This window comes from Podarcis muralis, chromosome 5 (assembly GCF_964188315.1).
Source record: "Podarcis muralis chromosome 5, rPodMur119.hap1.1, whole genome shotgun sequence".
In the NCBI taxonomy this organism is placed as follows: Eukaryota; Metazoa; Chordata; class Lepidosauria; order Squamata; family Lacertidae; genus Podarcis; species Podarcis muralis.
Genome location: NC_135659.1, coordinates 91,660,251 through 91,676,039, shown reverse-complemented (window position 1 = coordinate 91,676,039; position 15,789 = coordinate 91,660,251). Strand labels below are relative to the sequence as shown.

At 45.8% G+C, this 15,789-nt stretch overlaps 1 protein-coding gene across 2 annotated transcripts in view; it reads left to right on the top strand.

The window, feature by feature from the left end:
* Positions 1–240: 240 nt before the first annotated feature.
* The window catches only part of LAMA5 (laminin subunit alpha 5), a 209,382-nt gene continuing 193,833 nt past the window's right edge, over positions 241–15,789 (top strand). For both annotated transcript variants that reach the window (XM_077929358.1, XM_077929357.1), the window contains exons 1-2: positions 241–876; positions 14,141–14,293. In XM_077929358.1, coding sequence (XP_077785484.1) covers positions 571–876; positions 14,141–14,293 — 459 coding nt within the window. In that variant the 5' untranslated portion in view covers positions 241–570. The remainder of the gene's footprint in view (positions 877–14,140; positions 14,294–15,789) is intronic.

Genomic DNA, 15,789 nt, shown 5'->3' with positions numbered 1-15,789 from the left:
TACGCGGCGCGGAGCGACCGCCCCCCCCCCCCAACCCCGGGGCCTTTTATTGTTCGCTTCCCACGTTGCTCTGGGCCGGCGCGCGAACGGGTTAACCCCGGAGGGGAGCCGCGAGGGCGGCCAAAACAATGGGCAGAATCAGAGCATGAATAATCCCCGCGCGGCGGCCACTCCTCCTCCTCCTCCTCCTCCTCCTCCGCTCCCCCCGTCGATCCCACCCACCCCTACCCGCCTCGGATCCCGCTATATCCCCTCCTCCTGGGGCGAAACGGTGCGCCTCTCTCTCCAAGTCGCCAAGTTGGTGAGGCTCCAGCTGCAGGTTGATGCGTCGATTGCGCAGCCTCGTTGCTACTTGCTTGGAAACCGCCGCAGCCGGGAAACTTTTCCCTTTGCGTCCTGCCGCCGCCGCCGCTGTCTCCTTTTCTCCTCGGCTTTGGGGACCTTTAGCCCTTTGATCCTCAGCCATGGCTCTGCAGGGGAAACACTAGTTGCTCCTTCCCATTTCCCCCGATCCCAATTCCCTCTGGGATTTCTCCTTTCTTTTTTAGCTTTATTGCCAAACGCGAAAAAATGGCGAGGGCGCCGGGGAAGAGCCGCTGCGCGCCGCCAGTGGTGCCGCCGCCGCTGGTGCTGCTGCTGCTGGCCGCGACCGTGCCCTCTGGCTCGGAAGGGCAGCCGGTCTCCTTCCACGCGGACGTGAACGGCCACAGCCTGCACCCACCTTACTTCAACCTGGCCGAGGGGACCAAGATCTCGGCCACCGCGACCTGCGGCGAGGAAGACTCCGGCGCCAAGACCCCCAGAGCCGTGGAGGATTTGTATTGCAAACTCGTGGGCGGGCCGGTAGCGGGAGGGGACCCCAACCAGACCATCCAGGTACAGTATTTTCATCGGAGGCTTCCTGATTTCTACTTTCCATATGGCCGCATCTTGCATTGTTACTACTGTGGCTGCAATTTGTTTTAAGTGTTTTGTAATGATGAGCTTTAAATTATTGTAACCCGCCCCGGGACCTGCTGGCGACCTGTTTATAACACGAAACACGCGCGAATCTTTGCATCGTGGAGAGCGCGCAACTTGAGGATTCAATCCTGTGCCTTCTTTCCTGGGAGTAAGCCCCGTGGACCACGATGGGACTTTTCTCTCAGGTGGGCTGTTACAGGATGAAGGAAGAAGGTGGGGGGGAAATATATATCCTGGCTTTGCAATTATTTATCACAGCGCACAACTTTTGGCTGGCTCCGCCGCCAGTGTGGGCTAGAAATCTCGAAATCTCCCCTCCTCCTTCCTCTTTTGTTATCTCCCAAGTTGACTTGAGGTTGGTGGATTGATTCTCAGTTAATGGGGCAGGCACACAAAAGGTCGGGGGAGGAAGTGTCTCTCGCAAGTGTGTTTTTTGTGGCTGTTTGCACACTCACAGAGCACATGTTTGCTCTGCGCTTCATAATGTGGACTTCTGAAAGGAGCATTGAATTTAGCAGACCTTTTTAGTGACTCTGGACGGAATGGCTGTGCCACCTTCCAGTTTTAAGGAGGGATGCAATTACTCTTCTTTTCGCCCCCACCTCCATTGACTGTGTACAGACAAACCATCTGCCAAGAGGTAACTTCTCAGCTGTTTGTTAAGCTTGGTGTGTGAGCTGCTCTGCTAAGTGGAAGTCGTACAGCACTTAAATAGCTGATCAGAATTCTAGTGTTGTAAAGGGGGCAGTAAGATTCTGTCCACGTTTGGCAGGACAACACACACACACACACACACACACACACACACACACACACGGTTAGCAAGTGGTTACTGCTGGGTAAATTGTGGCCCATTCATTTTACGGTTAGACCCAACGTGCTCAAACTTACAACAAAACTCTGATTTATGTGCTTTATTAGTATGCTTGAATGCAGTGGGTGCTCGCTGCTTCCCTCTCCATAAAAAAACAACTTCTGTTTTCTCAAGTTGAGGGTGCCCATTTGCCAAAAAATAATAATATTGCGATCCGGTCAAAGTTAAACATTGGCTTAAAGTAAAAAAATAACAATAAAGACTTGTTGATTGTAGTGGGGGAAAGTGTAAGCACTTATCTTTTGAAAATGTTGAAATTTAGACAATCCTGGCTTCACGGTTGGGTGTTTTTTGGGGCGGCAGTTCTTGGTCAAGATGCCACCCCCATACTCTCTGCTTTTCCTGCCCCTTTGGGCACAGTCCCTGCAACTTTCCAGGAGAGGGCAAAGTGAGAGGAAGCTTTCTTCTTGCTCACTTGCTTAGATGGGCCAGGTGATCAGGAAGCGTCCATGAGGAGGAGGGGCAGCAGAGCCGGTGGGGGGGCCTCTTGGATTTGGCAGTGGGCCCCATTTTGGGGCATGGGACTCAGCAGTTGCCCAGTAATGCCAACCTCTGATTGAGACTGGCCCTGAACACAAATGTGATTGGCCGCTGAAATGCATTCTTTTTTGCCAGGCGTACAAAAGAATTCCAGGTTTTTTAGAAAATAATAGCAGAAAACCTGTGTTGGAGAAAACACATTGGCCTATTTCATGCTACTAATTAATAGTGTGGTGTTGTGTGTGTGTGTGTGTGTGTGTGTGTGTGTGTGTAGTGCTTGGAGCACCTAATGTTCATTTTCTTACAACAACCCTGTAAGGTTGGCCCAGTGTTGTTATTATCTGTGGGGACTGAGGCATAGTAGCCCGCCTTAAGGTTACCGCCAGTTGAGTTCATGGCCAGAGACCCAACTACGAATATTCCTCTTCATTCCATAACTATTGTGTTACGTGGCTTCCACATCTACAACTCAATATCTGTGAAGCAAACCCGCTTTTCAGAGCAGCACAGTTGGTCTGCCCTTTTCTAAGCACCTTTTCTTTTTCCTCCCTTGCTCAGAATTCGGAGTTCTGTGTTTTCACTGGATCAGCTATAAAAAAAGATACATAAATGAGAGAATTTAGGTAGCTCAGCTGGCAAGAGCATGAGACTCTTAATCTGACGGTTGTTGCACAACTTTGGGCAAAAGATTCCTGCATTGCAGGGGATTGGACTAGGTGATCTGAGCGGTCCCTTACAATTCTATGATTGGCTTTTTTTGGGAGTTGCTTCTTTGTGCTGAAAACGTTTGACTGTTAAGAGGGATCTTTGCATTTTCTCAAAGTACTTCTCTAGTAAGTATAAGCAAGTCCTCTAGAGTTTTACCTTGGCTTGCCAGGTATCTCCACTCATAGTTTAATGACTTATAAAAGAACAGTACAGGCAGTTGGCAGGCACTGACATTTTTGCTAGTCTAGCACAAATGCAGCATCTGAACCAGGGCTGGGGAACCTTTTTCTTCACACTAGGGCAGCATTCCCTACATGCTAGTGTTGGGCGTAGAGGTAGATTTTGGAGTGAGCAGTTCCACCAAACTGGGCGCCAAGCCTTCAGGCTGCTGCAGGGCATCGCGCATATGAGGCAGTGAATTGAGCCAGAACGGAAGGTGAGAGGCAGGAGTGCTGAATTTTAGTCTTGCACAAGGTGCCACAGAAACTTGAGAAAGACCAGAGTCCACCCCGGAGGGTAGGTCTGAAGGCAAAATGTGTGCAGGGCAATGAATATGAGTCTTAGTACAGTAGGTTTTCTAGCCATGTGGGAAATAAAATCAAAGGTTTCTAAACACAACACACGCCCTCCCATTGAGCAAGCAAGAGGAATCACCACAAGTTCAAGGACACATTCTGGTCATACAAAAGCACTCGAAGAGGTGATAGTAGAGCCAGAACGGAGTGTGGCTTGGGGAGAGGCCTGAAGCCTGAATGCCTGTGTTTGGTCCCTGGGATGGAGGTGCCCCAACCCTGCTGTAAACATCGAGCCCAAATGTAGGGAAAGAAAGGTAAAGGTACCCCTGACCATTGGGTCCAGTCGCGGATGACTCTGGGGTTGCAGCACTCATCTTGCTTTACTGGCTGAGGGAGCCGGCGTTTGTCCGCAGACAACTTCTGGGTCATGTGGCCAACATGACTAAACCACTTCTGGCAAACCAGAGCAGGACACGGAAATGCCGTTTACCTTCCCACCGGAGTGGTACCTATTTATCTACTTGCACCTGACGTGCTTTCGAACTGCTAACTGGGCAGGAGCAGGGACTGAACAACAGAGCTCACCCCGTTGTGGGGATTCGAACCACCCACCTTCTGATCGGCAACCCTAGGCTCTGTGGTTTAGACCACAGCACCACCCACGTCCCGTAGGGAAAGTTAGTTTTGCTTAAATCCCCTGGAAAGTGACCAGGCAAGTAAGTTGCAGCTAATTTATTCCACGTTAATTTCATTCAGACTCTATGGTTTATTATGAGGAATTTAGCTAGCCTTAGGAGGAGATTGGCAGCTTTCCCCCAGTTTCAGTTATCAGTAGTTTAAACACGACATCTAAACTTTAAACTATGGTTAATCTTAATTTTGTAGCCAGCTTCATAAACCATAGCTTGAAGTTGGGTTGTTTCGGACAAACCATAGTTAAAATTAATGTTAACCCATAGTTTAGCTTTCCAAGAACAAGCCTAGAGTCTTGGACTGGTGCCTCTGGCATGGCCACAATGAAAATTCAGAAACTTTTGTTTATGATTTAACTTTCCTGGACAAACTATGATAAATCTGAGTTCATGAAGTTGGCTTGTTTTCATTAACCACAGTTTAGGTTTTCGATGTAATGGTAAACTGTGATTAATTTAAAAGTAAGCTGAAGCTTCTGAACTCCTCTGTGGATGAGAAGATGGGAATACACAATCCTGAGACTTGCTGTGGCTTATATTTACAATCCTAAACCTTGGTTTTGTGTTAAATGTGAACTGGGCTTTTAAATAAACCCTAAAATACAGAGGCAACACCTTTCGCTCTGCTTTGATAGCACAAACTTCGTTGGGCAGATTCTGTTCTTTGGTGTGGACTGCCAGGAATATTCAGGGATCAGCCTGCTACAAATGCTTCTATGCATATTTACTTGAAGGTTTGGATCTGGTATTCTTCCAAACCATTTCAAAACAGATGTGCAGGTGTACACTACTTTGGGGACAGACAGTAAATATTTTTTATGGGAGCCGAAGGTGGTGTGATACAGGCATTGTGGTGTGTAGCAAATCAATAAGAACTGGGAACAGAGAAAGGTTGAGTCTACACACCAGGCACAACAATGCTTCTGTTCTGTAATACCATGTGCAACACTTTGGGAAAAGTGCCTCTGTTACCCAACCCTAAATGGAGAGTGTTGAATGTTGAGAATATAGGTGTGAATAAGTCCGCAAATTGTTTGAAGGAATGTGGGTGGGAAAGAAGGGTGTGTTAAGGATAAACAATTATTACAGGCTTATGTCAAAGTAAATGTCTGCTTAAACTGGGGCCTGACTGAGAGGCCACATGCACCCAAGGCCAAGAATTTTCTAGGAATGTGGATGGCAAAAGTGTACCGCTGTTCAAAGTGGCTTGCGCTTTGCAAAGTGCTTAACAACTGTGGACATTTGGGATGGAGGGGAGACCAGTTGCAAGAGAGGATTTGCTAAAGGTTGGGGTGGGGTGGGGAGCAAGTGAGCTTTTACTTCCCTGTGTCCCAGGCCTGTTGTAAATCCTGCAAGGGCAACCATAGGAGTTGGAAAGCAAGTGGAATTTGAAACCTTCCCCAGTGTGCGAAGAAAGTCTTAAGACAAACCTTAGCAGCAGGGACCATTGTGGCTCGTGCTGAGTCGGGAAGAAGTTGAGATGCCAGTTCACCTGGCGCCCTTCCTCTGTGTAAGATTAAGAAGGATTAAATTCATACATTTGCAGTCGAAGACACTTGACTCACATAAGTGAAAAATTAGCATGGCAGAAACCATTTTGGCTTATGTTTCTGTTTTATGGTTGAATTTGGATATAGGTTTACGTATTCTGAAGAGTCAAAGCTTTAGCTGCTTGCAATCTCCAGCTAACAATCAACCCACCCATGTTTTGGCTTGCAAGTTTGTGTAGAACAGCGGTGGCCAACTCCCAAGTGACTGCGATCTACTCACAGAGTTAAAAACTGGGGGTTCAGGTCAAAGTCGTTGAGCTCTTTTTTAGGGAGGAGGAAAGCCCCGTTTTTGGGGGGAGCAGGGAGAAAATGTTGAGCTTCTATCGGGGGGGGGGGAGCCAGTGATCTACCAGGGATCTACCACAGATGTCCAGTGATCTACCGGTAGATCATGATCTATCTCTTGGATGTGCCTGGTGTAGAACATCTAAAGAACAGTGTAGAACAGGGTAAACCAGAAAATTTTAAACCAGAAAAGGAAGCAGGCAGTTACCATACTGGTGAGGAGGAGGGTATGCATGCATGAGGGGCTACCTGGATGCCAGGGTGCCTGAAATGTTGATGCTGATGCCTTATTCAGTTGACCTTGTTTGTTGGTAACTGGCATAGTGCAGCCCAAATTGTGTGCCTGGGGCACCTGGCCAAACACAGAATGGGTTGTGTGAAGTGGCCTATGCTCCAAGTGACATAAGTGCACCATTGTGGTTTCCAAAGTGACAATCCCTCTTTGAGACTGGATTTTCAAAAGGGCTTCTCTCCCTGTTGTCTTGTTTTAGTGTTAAGCTGAAATGGTCTTGGGTGAAATGTAGGCACTAATAAAAGTTCAGCTTTACTGAAAACTATTCTTTTATTTTGGGGTGAACCAGCCACCCTTGAAAATGGGGCTTTGGATTTGGTCACTGCAATTTATCCATTTGGTAACTTATTCATTCAATAAGCTGCTTTTTGGGGAGCAGCTTATTGCTTCCCAAGAACAAGGGCAGCCGATTTGTTTCTTTGATTTCAGTCCATGCTGAACATACCTGATAGTAACCACCACCCTTGAATGCTAAAAGAGCGATAGCTAAGAGAAACTTGTTACATGTTAAGACTAGGTGTTTGACAGGCAATGCTTGTTTAACCGTGAGGCTACCATGCCCGATTCTCTATAACCAGCTATGTAATACCTGCACACAAGAGGCTTGTGTCAAGCACCCAAGTTCTCATGACAACTCTTTATGCCTCTTTCACCAGGTCTGATTTGTGCCCTTCCAATTGCAGCCTTGCACCATTCATATGTCCTTTCTTGGATACTACCAGCAACTTCCAATTAAACAAGCTTTGGCTATTCATAATGTTGAGTTGGATTGTGGTTGCTGCTCCCCTTCGTGTTCTTCTGTATGGCTTTGATACTGCTGCCCCTTTGATGTAAGCCGTACTTCCTAGACTGATTTTTCTCTGGCCAATCTGAGTGCTTTGGTAAAATCCTTTTGTGGCTGCTTCCTTCCCATAACAGTGGGCAGCACTGAAGGGGGAAAAAGGGAAGGCATAGGAAAGGAGGTATTAAGTTGAAAGGTCACCGTTCTTAGTTCATTATCTTTAGGGATTTCAACACTCCCTAGTGACTAAATCAATGATGAAGGCATGGAGAAAAAGAGGGGGATGTGTGTTCAATTTCCGTTGGCTGACGCAACCATAATGAACTCATGAGTTGGTTTGTAGAGTTCTCCAAGTTCCACCACTTAAGCTTGCTCTCACCCTTTCACCTTCACTGCCTTGTATATCATTCCCCAGTAGAACACACCCACAGGCTGGAAAACTATGGAGAAAAACCCTGGAAGAGCAAATCTTTATATAAGATTATATAAGATGGGCCATTAGAATAGTTGCTTCCATGTTGTTGTTGTTGTTGTTTAGTCGTTTAGTCATGTCCGACTCTTCGTGACCCCATGGGCCAGCGCACGCCAGGCACTCCTGTCTTCCACTGCCTCCCACAATTTGGTCAAACTCATGCTGGTAGCTTAGAGAATACTGTCGAGAACATTTTGTTGCTGGTAGCTTCGAGAACACTTCAAGAACATTTTGTCCTCTGTCGTCCCCTTCTCCTTGTGCCCTCCATCTTTCCCAACATCAGGGTCTTTTCCAGGGAGTCTTCTCTTCTCATGAGGTGGCCAAAGTATTGGAGCCTCAGCTTCACGATCTGTCCTTCCAGTGAGCACTCAGGGCTGATTTCCTTAAGAATGGAGAGGTTTGATCTTCTTGCAGTCCATGGGACTCTCAAGAGTCTCCTCCAGCACCATAATTCAAAAGCATCCATTCTTCGGCAATCAGCCTTCTTTATGGTCCAGCTCTCACTTCCATACATCGCTACTGGGAAAACCATAGCTTTAACTATACGGACCTTTGTTGGCAAGGTGATGTCTCTGCTTTTTAAGATGCTGTATAGGTTTGTCATTGCTTTTCTTCCAAGAAGCAGATGTTTCTCCCAAGAAGTTGCTTCCATAGGTGTATCAAAATAGTCACCTGAGGATAGAGTTTCACATTATAAGTGTTCTTTCTTTCTCACCTTCAGTTCGCCAGAGAGTGGTTAAAGCACAAAGTTCTTACACAGATCATTTTAACTACAGTAGACATTGACACTTCAATTTATTTATTATTTTTACATCCCACTTTTTCCTCCAAAAAGCTCAAAGTAGTGTGCATGATTCTCTACAACCTCATTTGATTGTTGCATCAATCCTGCAAGGTACATTAGCTTGATAGAGAGAATGAATGGATGAACATGTGAATCAGGGACTCCCAGGTCAACACTCTTGACCATGATACCTCATGGGTTCTTTATAGCCATTTATCTTTTTTATAAAAGTATTTATATACCACCCGTTCACAAAACAGCAACATAAAAACATTTAAAAGCAGTACAGAGCAAGCATCAAAATGAATGGCTACCTCGCATAGGCCTGTCAACTTGTAGCATCCTTCTATTGTCCATATCACATCATTGTTGTAAATAAATATATAAGGTTGGGGAAGGGGGAGCTAGCTCAGTGGTCCCACCCAGCTGAAGGCCCCAGCTCTAATCCCCAGCATGGCCACTATAGGGTGGGGAGATACCACTGTGTGAAATCATGCAGAGGCAATACTGAACGACGTAAATCAATGGGTTGACTCAGTAAAAGACAATGCCCTATTTCTCCTAAGATTGAGGTGAAAAAAACCCCTACAACTTAACAGCTTATTATTGGGTTGTTGTTTTTAACTGCTGTTTAGTAACAAAACCCTAAACACTTCAATATTATTATTATTATTATTAGTAGTAGTAGTAGTAGTAGTAGTAACAATGGATCTTTTTATTCTTGTACTTCTAGTATAATTATTTGAGTGTTCATCTCAAGGTGGGAAATCCTTATGAATTCAGTGTAGCAGTAAGTGCAGAAATCCAAATTGAAAGCCATTTTTTAAAAAAATTGAGAGGTTGCATTGCATCGTGCCCTCAGGGGTTTATCATATTTTCTGCTCTTCTCTTTACTACTGCCCTTTTTCTCCATTTCCTATAGTAGTGGTTGAAATGTCAGTACAGTAATTGGGAGGTTTTTGTGTGCATGGGGTTGTTTCATTGGCTGTCTACTATGAGAGACCCACGAGAGACTCACTAGTGTCTCTTACTCAAGAGAAAACTTAGGGCACATAGTGAGCGCATTTAAGTCCCGTTGATTTCAGTGGGAGGGTTAAGCTGAGCAGGATTTGGACAAAAACCAGAAGCAGTTTGCATGCATTCCCTTTGATTCCCCAAATTCCCTTTGAGCCGTGTATGAGTCATGGTGCCATGAGTTCTGTGCCTCTGATGGAGGGAGACTATGTAGCTGATAGTGGAAGTTTTAATGGCAGAGAGAGCTTGATCTTTCTCTCTATATGATATTATACCTTGGGCTGTACTTTTCCACCCTTAAACAGTTGACCTTTGTATTTGTATTTTTTTATATACTATTGGTGAGGAATTCTGCTCCCTTGCATGCTGATCCTGCTATAATGGTTGAACCAGCAGCAATTGGCACAGTTGATACACGGCTTATGAGTATTTGAAATCCTGGTTTGCCATTGTGGCAGTAAGCTGATCACTCCTAAAAGCTCTGTGCGGACTGGTGAAAGCAGATATCTGAAAGGCCATTCTGATTAAAGCACGTTGTGTTGAAAAAAATATGCAATAGTAGCAGCACTATGTACAGTACAGTGGCCAACGTGATTGCATGTTGTTTTAAATGGTTTTAGTGTTCTATTTTGAACTGGGACTTCAGGGTGAAGGGCATTTAATAAATAAAAATAATAGATAATAATAGTGCAGCACATTACAGTTGCTAGAATAACCTTTAAGTGGTCCACTAAGGCCCTCAGCAATTTTTAAGCGGGCCTAATCCATCAGCTGATGTACAAAATGGACCTGTGTGGACAGTAGCTTTTGGATCGACACAATGCAAGAATGCTAGAAATTTGTCCCATCAGTTTTCCCCGTTCTAACGTACTTCCTCACAGGTTTCTATTACACCCTGCAAAGACCTCAACAATCCCTTTGCTTTAAATGGGAGATTTAAAATGAGAGAAAGGATTAGATTTGAGAGGAAGCTCTTCCATTCAAACCCGCCCCATTATCTCACGAGGTATTAAATTCCACAACCCTTTTTGTAACTTCCTTGTCTGCTGCTGCAAAACCTTTCTAGGTCTCCCATCTCTTTTCCTGAGAAAAGCCTATTGTTGCAATTTAACCTATTGTTGCAATTTGCTTGGATCTACAAGGTTGATGGGATTTGTTTTCTCAGGACTTTCATAAACATGATGCGCAGTTTTATCTTGCTTGTGAGAAACCAAACACCACCTCACGCTCCCACATACATTTTTCCTTAATGGGAGAAATGATGTTGTTTATTTAATATATGATAGATGAGCAGCGTTGGCAAACGTTTGATCTTGGTGGACTAGTGATCTTGGGACAAATCTCAACAACAACAGCAAAAGTTTTTGAGGTATTTTTAATTAAAATTGCCAAAATCTGCACTACCAACATGGGCTGCCATATGTTTGGATTTTCCCAGACATTTCAGTCATTTTCACCTGGACGTTGCTTAAGGAGGCTGAATACTGGCTTGGCTTGGGAAAATTCCGGACGTATGGCAACTGCAGCAAATCGATTGTCCCATTTTTCCCATTAAGTGTTGGCTTCATTTCCTCCACAGAAGAGCCAAAGGCCTGAAAGAAGTTGACAGTTCGGCCTGGTGTCATGCTGCCGTTACCATAGCAACCACCGGCAGGCCTACGTGGAGGCACTGATCCAGTCTACTGCTAGAGCAGAAGGCCATTAATCCTGCTAGCAAATTACGCCCCTGCTGGGATCCTACTTTTGACCTAATGCTTCACTTTTCCGAAAACATTTAAAACAAATAAACAAAAGAACTCTCTAGGTTCGATACAAATGTCACGTTTATTTTTAGACCAAATGTGCTTGGCTTGGCATTACTAGCAACATATTTATTTCAGCCCATCCTAACTCTAAGGCTCAGGGCAGGTTGCTTCATTAAAAAAAAACTCTCTTCAACCACACAACATGTTTTCTTCCATCCCCCCCCCCCCACACACACATGAGGAATACTGGGCTCCCAGGCTTGTTGCCCAGATTTACCCAGTCAGTCCATAGTTGTGCGGGACCGTTAACTTAGATATTCCATGTAACTCATGTAGTTACAGTGGTGCCCCACAAGACAAATGCCTCGCAAGACGAAAAACTCGCTAGACGAAAGGGTTTTCCGTTTTTTGAGTCGTTCCGCAAGACGAATTTCCCTATGGGCTTGCTTCGCAAGACAAAACGTCTTGCGAGTTCTTGCGAGTTTGTTTCCTTTTTCTTAAAGCCGCTAAGCCGTTAATAGCCACTAAGCCATTAACAGCCGCTAAGCCGCTAATAGCTGCTAAGCCGCTAATAGCCGTGCTTCGCAAGACGAAAAAACCGCAAGACGAAGAGACTCGCGGAACGGATTAATTTCGTCTTGCGAGGCACCACTGTACTCTTCTACAGTCCATCTCTTTTATTTTATAGTAGCAGCAGCCTCATACCTGATGTTCCTCAGAAATTCTATTAAAAACCCCCACAAAAAATCAGTGCAGTTTTGAAACCGGTGGATAAAATCTGTGCAACTTTGAAAGGTTCAGCCCAGTATTTTGATTCAAAATGGCGCCCAACTATATCTAAACAGATGCTTCTTGATTTCAGGAAACATCATGCAGAATTGTGTTACAGTGGTGCCTCGCAAGACGAAATTAATTCGTTCCGCAAGTCTCTTCGTCTTGCGGTTTTTTCGTCTTGCGAAGCACGGTTTCCCATAGGAATGCATTGAAAATCAATTAATGCGTTCCTAGGGAAACCGCCTTCAGACCAGGTCCGGGGACAGACTGTCCCCGGACCTCTTCTGAAGGCTGGGGGGGGGGGGGACAAGGGCTTTTCTTCCCACCCCCAGCATTTTAAAAAACCCTGGGACAGCGGAGGACTTCTCCGCTGTCCGGGCGATCTTAAAATGCTGGCGGGCGGCATTTTAAAATCGCCCCGGGACAGCGGAGGACTTCTCCGCTGTCCGGGGCGATTTAAAAGCCCCTGGGAAGGCAGGCAGGGGGGACAAAGACTTTCGCCCCCCGCCCGCCTTCAGAAGGTGTTCCCGCCCCCCCACCCGGCTTCGCAGCAGCGCTACGAAGCCCGGCGGCTGGGGCAGGTGTTCCCGCCCCCCCCCACCCCGCTTCGGAGCAGCGTTCCGAAGCGGGGTGGCTGGGGCAGGTGTTCCCGCCCCCCGCCCGGCTTCGCAGCAGCGCTACGAAGCCCGGCGGCTGGGGCAGGTGTTCCCGCCCCCCCACCCCGCTTCGGAACAGCGTTCCGAAGCGGGGTGGCTGGGGCAGGTGTTCCCGCCCCCCGCCCGGCTTCGGAGCAGCGTTCCGAAGCCCGGCGGCTGGGGCAAGTGTTCCCGCCCCCCCCCCCACCGCTTCGGAGCACCGGGAGAAGCGATCTCCCCGCAGCCCCTTGCTTCAAAAGAGGTCCGGGGGCAGACCTCTTTTGAAGCAAGGGGCGGTGGGGAGAAGCGATCTCCCCGCCGCCCCTTGCTTCAAAAGAGAAGACCCGCTGTCCCCGGGGCAAGCTTCGTTTTGCGAAGCAAGCCCATAGGGAAATTCGTCTTGCGAGGCAACTCGAAAACGAAAAAACCTTTCGTTTTGCGAGTTTTTCGTCTCGCGAGGCGTTCGTCTTGCGGGGTACCACTGTACTGTTATTTTAAGAGGTGTCCAAAGAGCAAGCAAACAACTTCCTAAAATGCATAGCAGATGTGACTGGTTCGGTTTATCTTTCAGACAGCAGGGATATCATCACAGAAAATTGTTGGAATGTATGCATTCTGCATTTCTAGAGACAGACTATGGGGAGGGTGGAAAAAGCTGTTCCCTAAGCCAAAGAGAACCGTAGAAGCCTTGTGGCCTTTGTGTGGGTATAGGAGGAACTGTGAGAAGAGATATTGGAAAGAGTCCTGGTATCTACTGTTCTCAGAGTGGACCACAGTCATCCCTTAAGGAATAATCTACCTGGCTGTGCTGCTAGAGTAGGTTGCAAAGCGACACAACACTGGTGTGTGAAGTGGGATCAGAGCTTATGAGACAGTGTAAGAGAAGAGTTTTTACTTATCAATCTGTAATTGCGAGATAGCAAGATAGCACTTAAGATGGCTTAAGGTTAAGATCAGCATTTTGACTTTGGCCTCGTAGCAAACTGTTAACTAGCTAAGATAACTAACTGGACCGATGTACAAGGATGATAGATTTGCTTTCCCAGGACTTTCATAAATATGATGCACAGTTTTATCTTGCTTGTGAGAAACCAAACAACACTTCTCACAGGCCTTTGGACAGAATAACCTCTCCATTCTCTCTCTTGCCACTGTGGCTTAGCACTACATGAATGAGATGCATGAATGAGCTTGCACATTCTCTCCATACCAGGGAGGAGAAATTCAGCAGCTTTTACTTTCAGTTTTTGTCACATTTTTCACGTTCTCTACTGCATGTGTGTGTGTGTGTGTGTGTGTGTGTGTGTGTGTGTGTGTGTATTGCAATAAAGGCCACAGGAGAAGAGTAAGATGTATTTGTTCCATTGAGGATAAGGTCTAGGGGGGGAAGTGTGCAATCTCATGGCCTGCTTTCAATCTAGTTAGGGTTGAGAGCCTCCCTATTGCCCCTGGGCTGCTTGGAGCACTGAATATGGTCCATGTTTATGATCATGGGTGTGGAATGAGGGTGTGAATCCATAATCTTCCTGAATAAAAATGGAAACCTTTTCTCTGCTTTGTTTTTTTTTTACCACAGGGTCAGTACTGTGACATCTGCTCATCGGCCAACAGCAACAAAGCCCATCCCATCACCAATGCTATTGATGGCACCGAGCGCTGGTGGCAAAGCCCTCCTCTTTCACGAAGGCTGGAATTCAACGAGGTCAACGTCACCTTGGATCTTGGACAGGTAACTGCAGGAAAACGTCATCCTCCTTGATCAAGGGACCCTTTCTACTTTGCAGAGATATTGATAGACAAGAGAGTACTTCTTTGTTCATTGTTTTTTGAGTTACACAACAGGACACATTGGAAATCCTGCAACTTTCCTTAGATAACTACAGTCACTGTATTGTTGGCCCTCAAAGTCTTGTCCAGAAGACAACGGAATCATTCAGAGCTGTAGCACTACATGTAGAAATAGCAAGGTTACCTTGCTTGCAAAGTGCTTCAGATGTATGTGCAATATATATATTGAACAGAATCTTACTATTTCAGGCTGCATGAGGGGCTGAGATGCATATTTTACTGCTCTCCAATGTGAGGCATCTCTGCACCTAGACCAACAGCATTCCTGCGAGAAAGCTGTGCTTGAACCCTTCTCCTTGCAACAGGGAGTGACACAGAAGAGGCAAAGCTTTCATCTTGATTCTAGGGATAAGCCAGCCATAAGGGAAATTTCCATAATAGCCATCATACATATACTCCATATATTTAATTGGATGTATTTAATGGGTTTGGGACCTTGCAGTTGAAGGGAAGTCACAAAGTCAATACTGGCCTGTTCTTTGTTAGTGAGATTGTGTGGACATTTGAGCTTTCGAGATCTTTTTCTGCAGGCGGGATGAAGCATCTGAAAGGTGACACGCCACTTAAATACAAAAGAAAGCAAATAACTGCACTTTGAGAAGTCACTTCAGGGATTTTAAAGCAAATTGCTGATATCCTGTTGTTGAATGTTAGCTCAGACCTTTGGGGATCAGAGTTCATACTGGCCTGTCAAGACCAAGTGTAATGATTTGAATGTGAAAAGTATCTGGTGTCCAATAACCTTTCCTTCCGTTTGATAACCTGGTTTCTGGGTCACTGTTCATATCTTAAGAAACAGTGGTTCACTCGGCCTGTTTGTGTGATATAGGCTGCTAGAACATTGTTTTATATTTTGAAGAAAAGTTTTATTTATGTTTGAAGTATTATATATATTTAAATGGGGACCCCTCCCATATTATCAAGAGAATACCCTTAAGAATAATACAGTGGTACCTCGGATTACAAACGCTACAGGTTACAGACTCCGCTAACCTGGAAGTAGTACTGTACTTCAGGTTAAGAACTTTACTTCAGCGGGAGGCCCCATTAGCTAAAGTCGTACCTCAGGTTAAAAACAGTTTCATGTTAAGAACGGACCTCCGGAACGAATTAAGTTCTTAACCAGAGGTACCACTGTACATGTATCAGCAAATTGAACTGGATTAATCAGAGAGTATACACTGTATAACGATGCTCCTGGTTCTTTGTTAAACTTTTCCTAAACAAGTGGAAAATTCCAAGAAGCAAAGTGTCTGACACCAGCATGCAAGGGATAACACAAATTCTGCAAAATAACTGTGCGTGTGTACAATTGCCATATAATTTTTGTGCGTAGAAAACCCTGACTGGTTGTGAGCCTTTGGTTTTAATGGATCT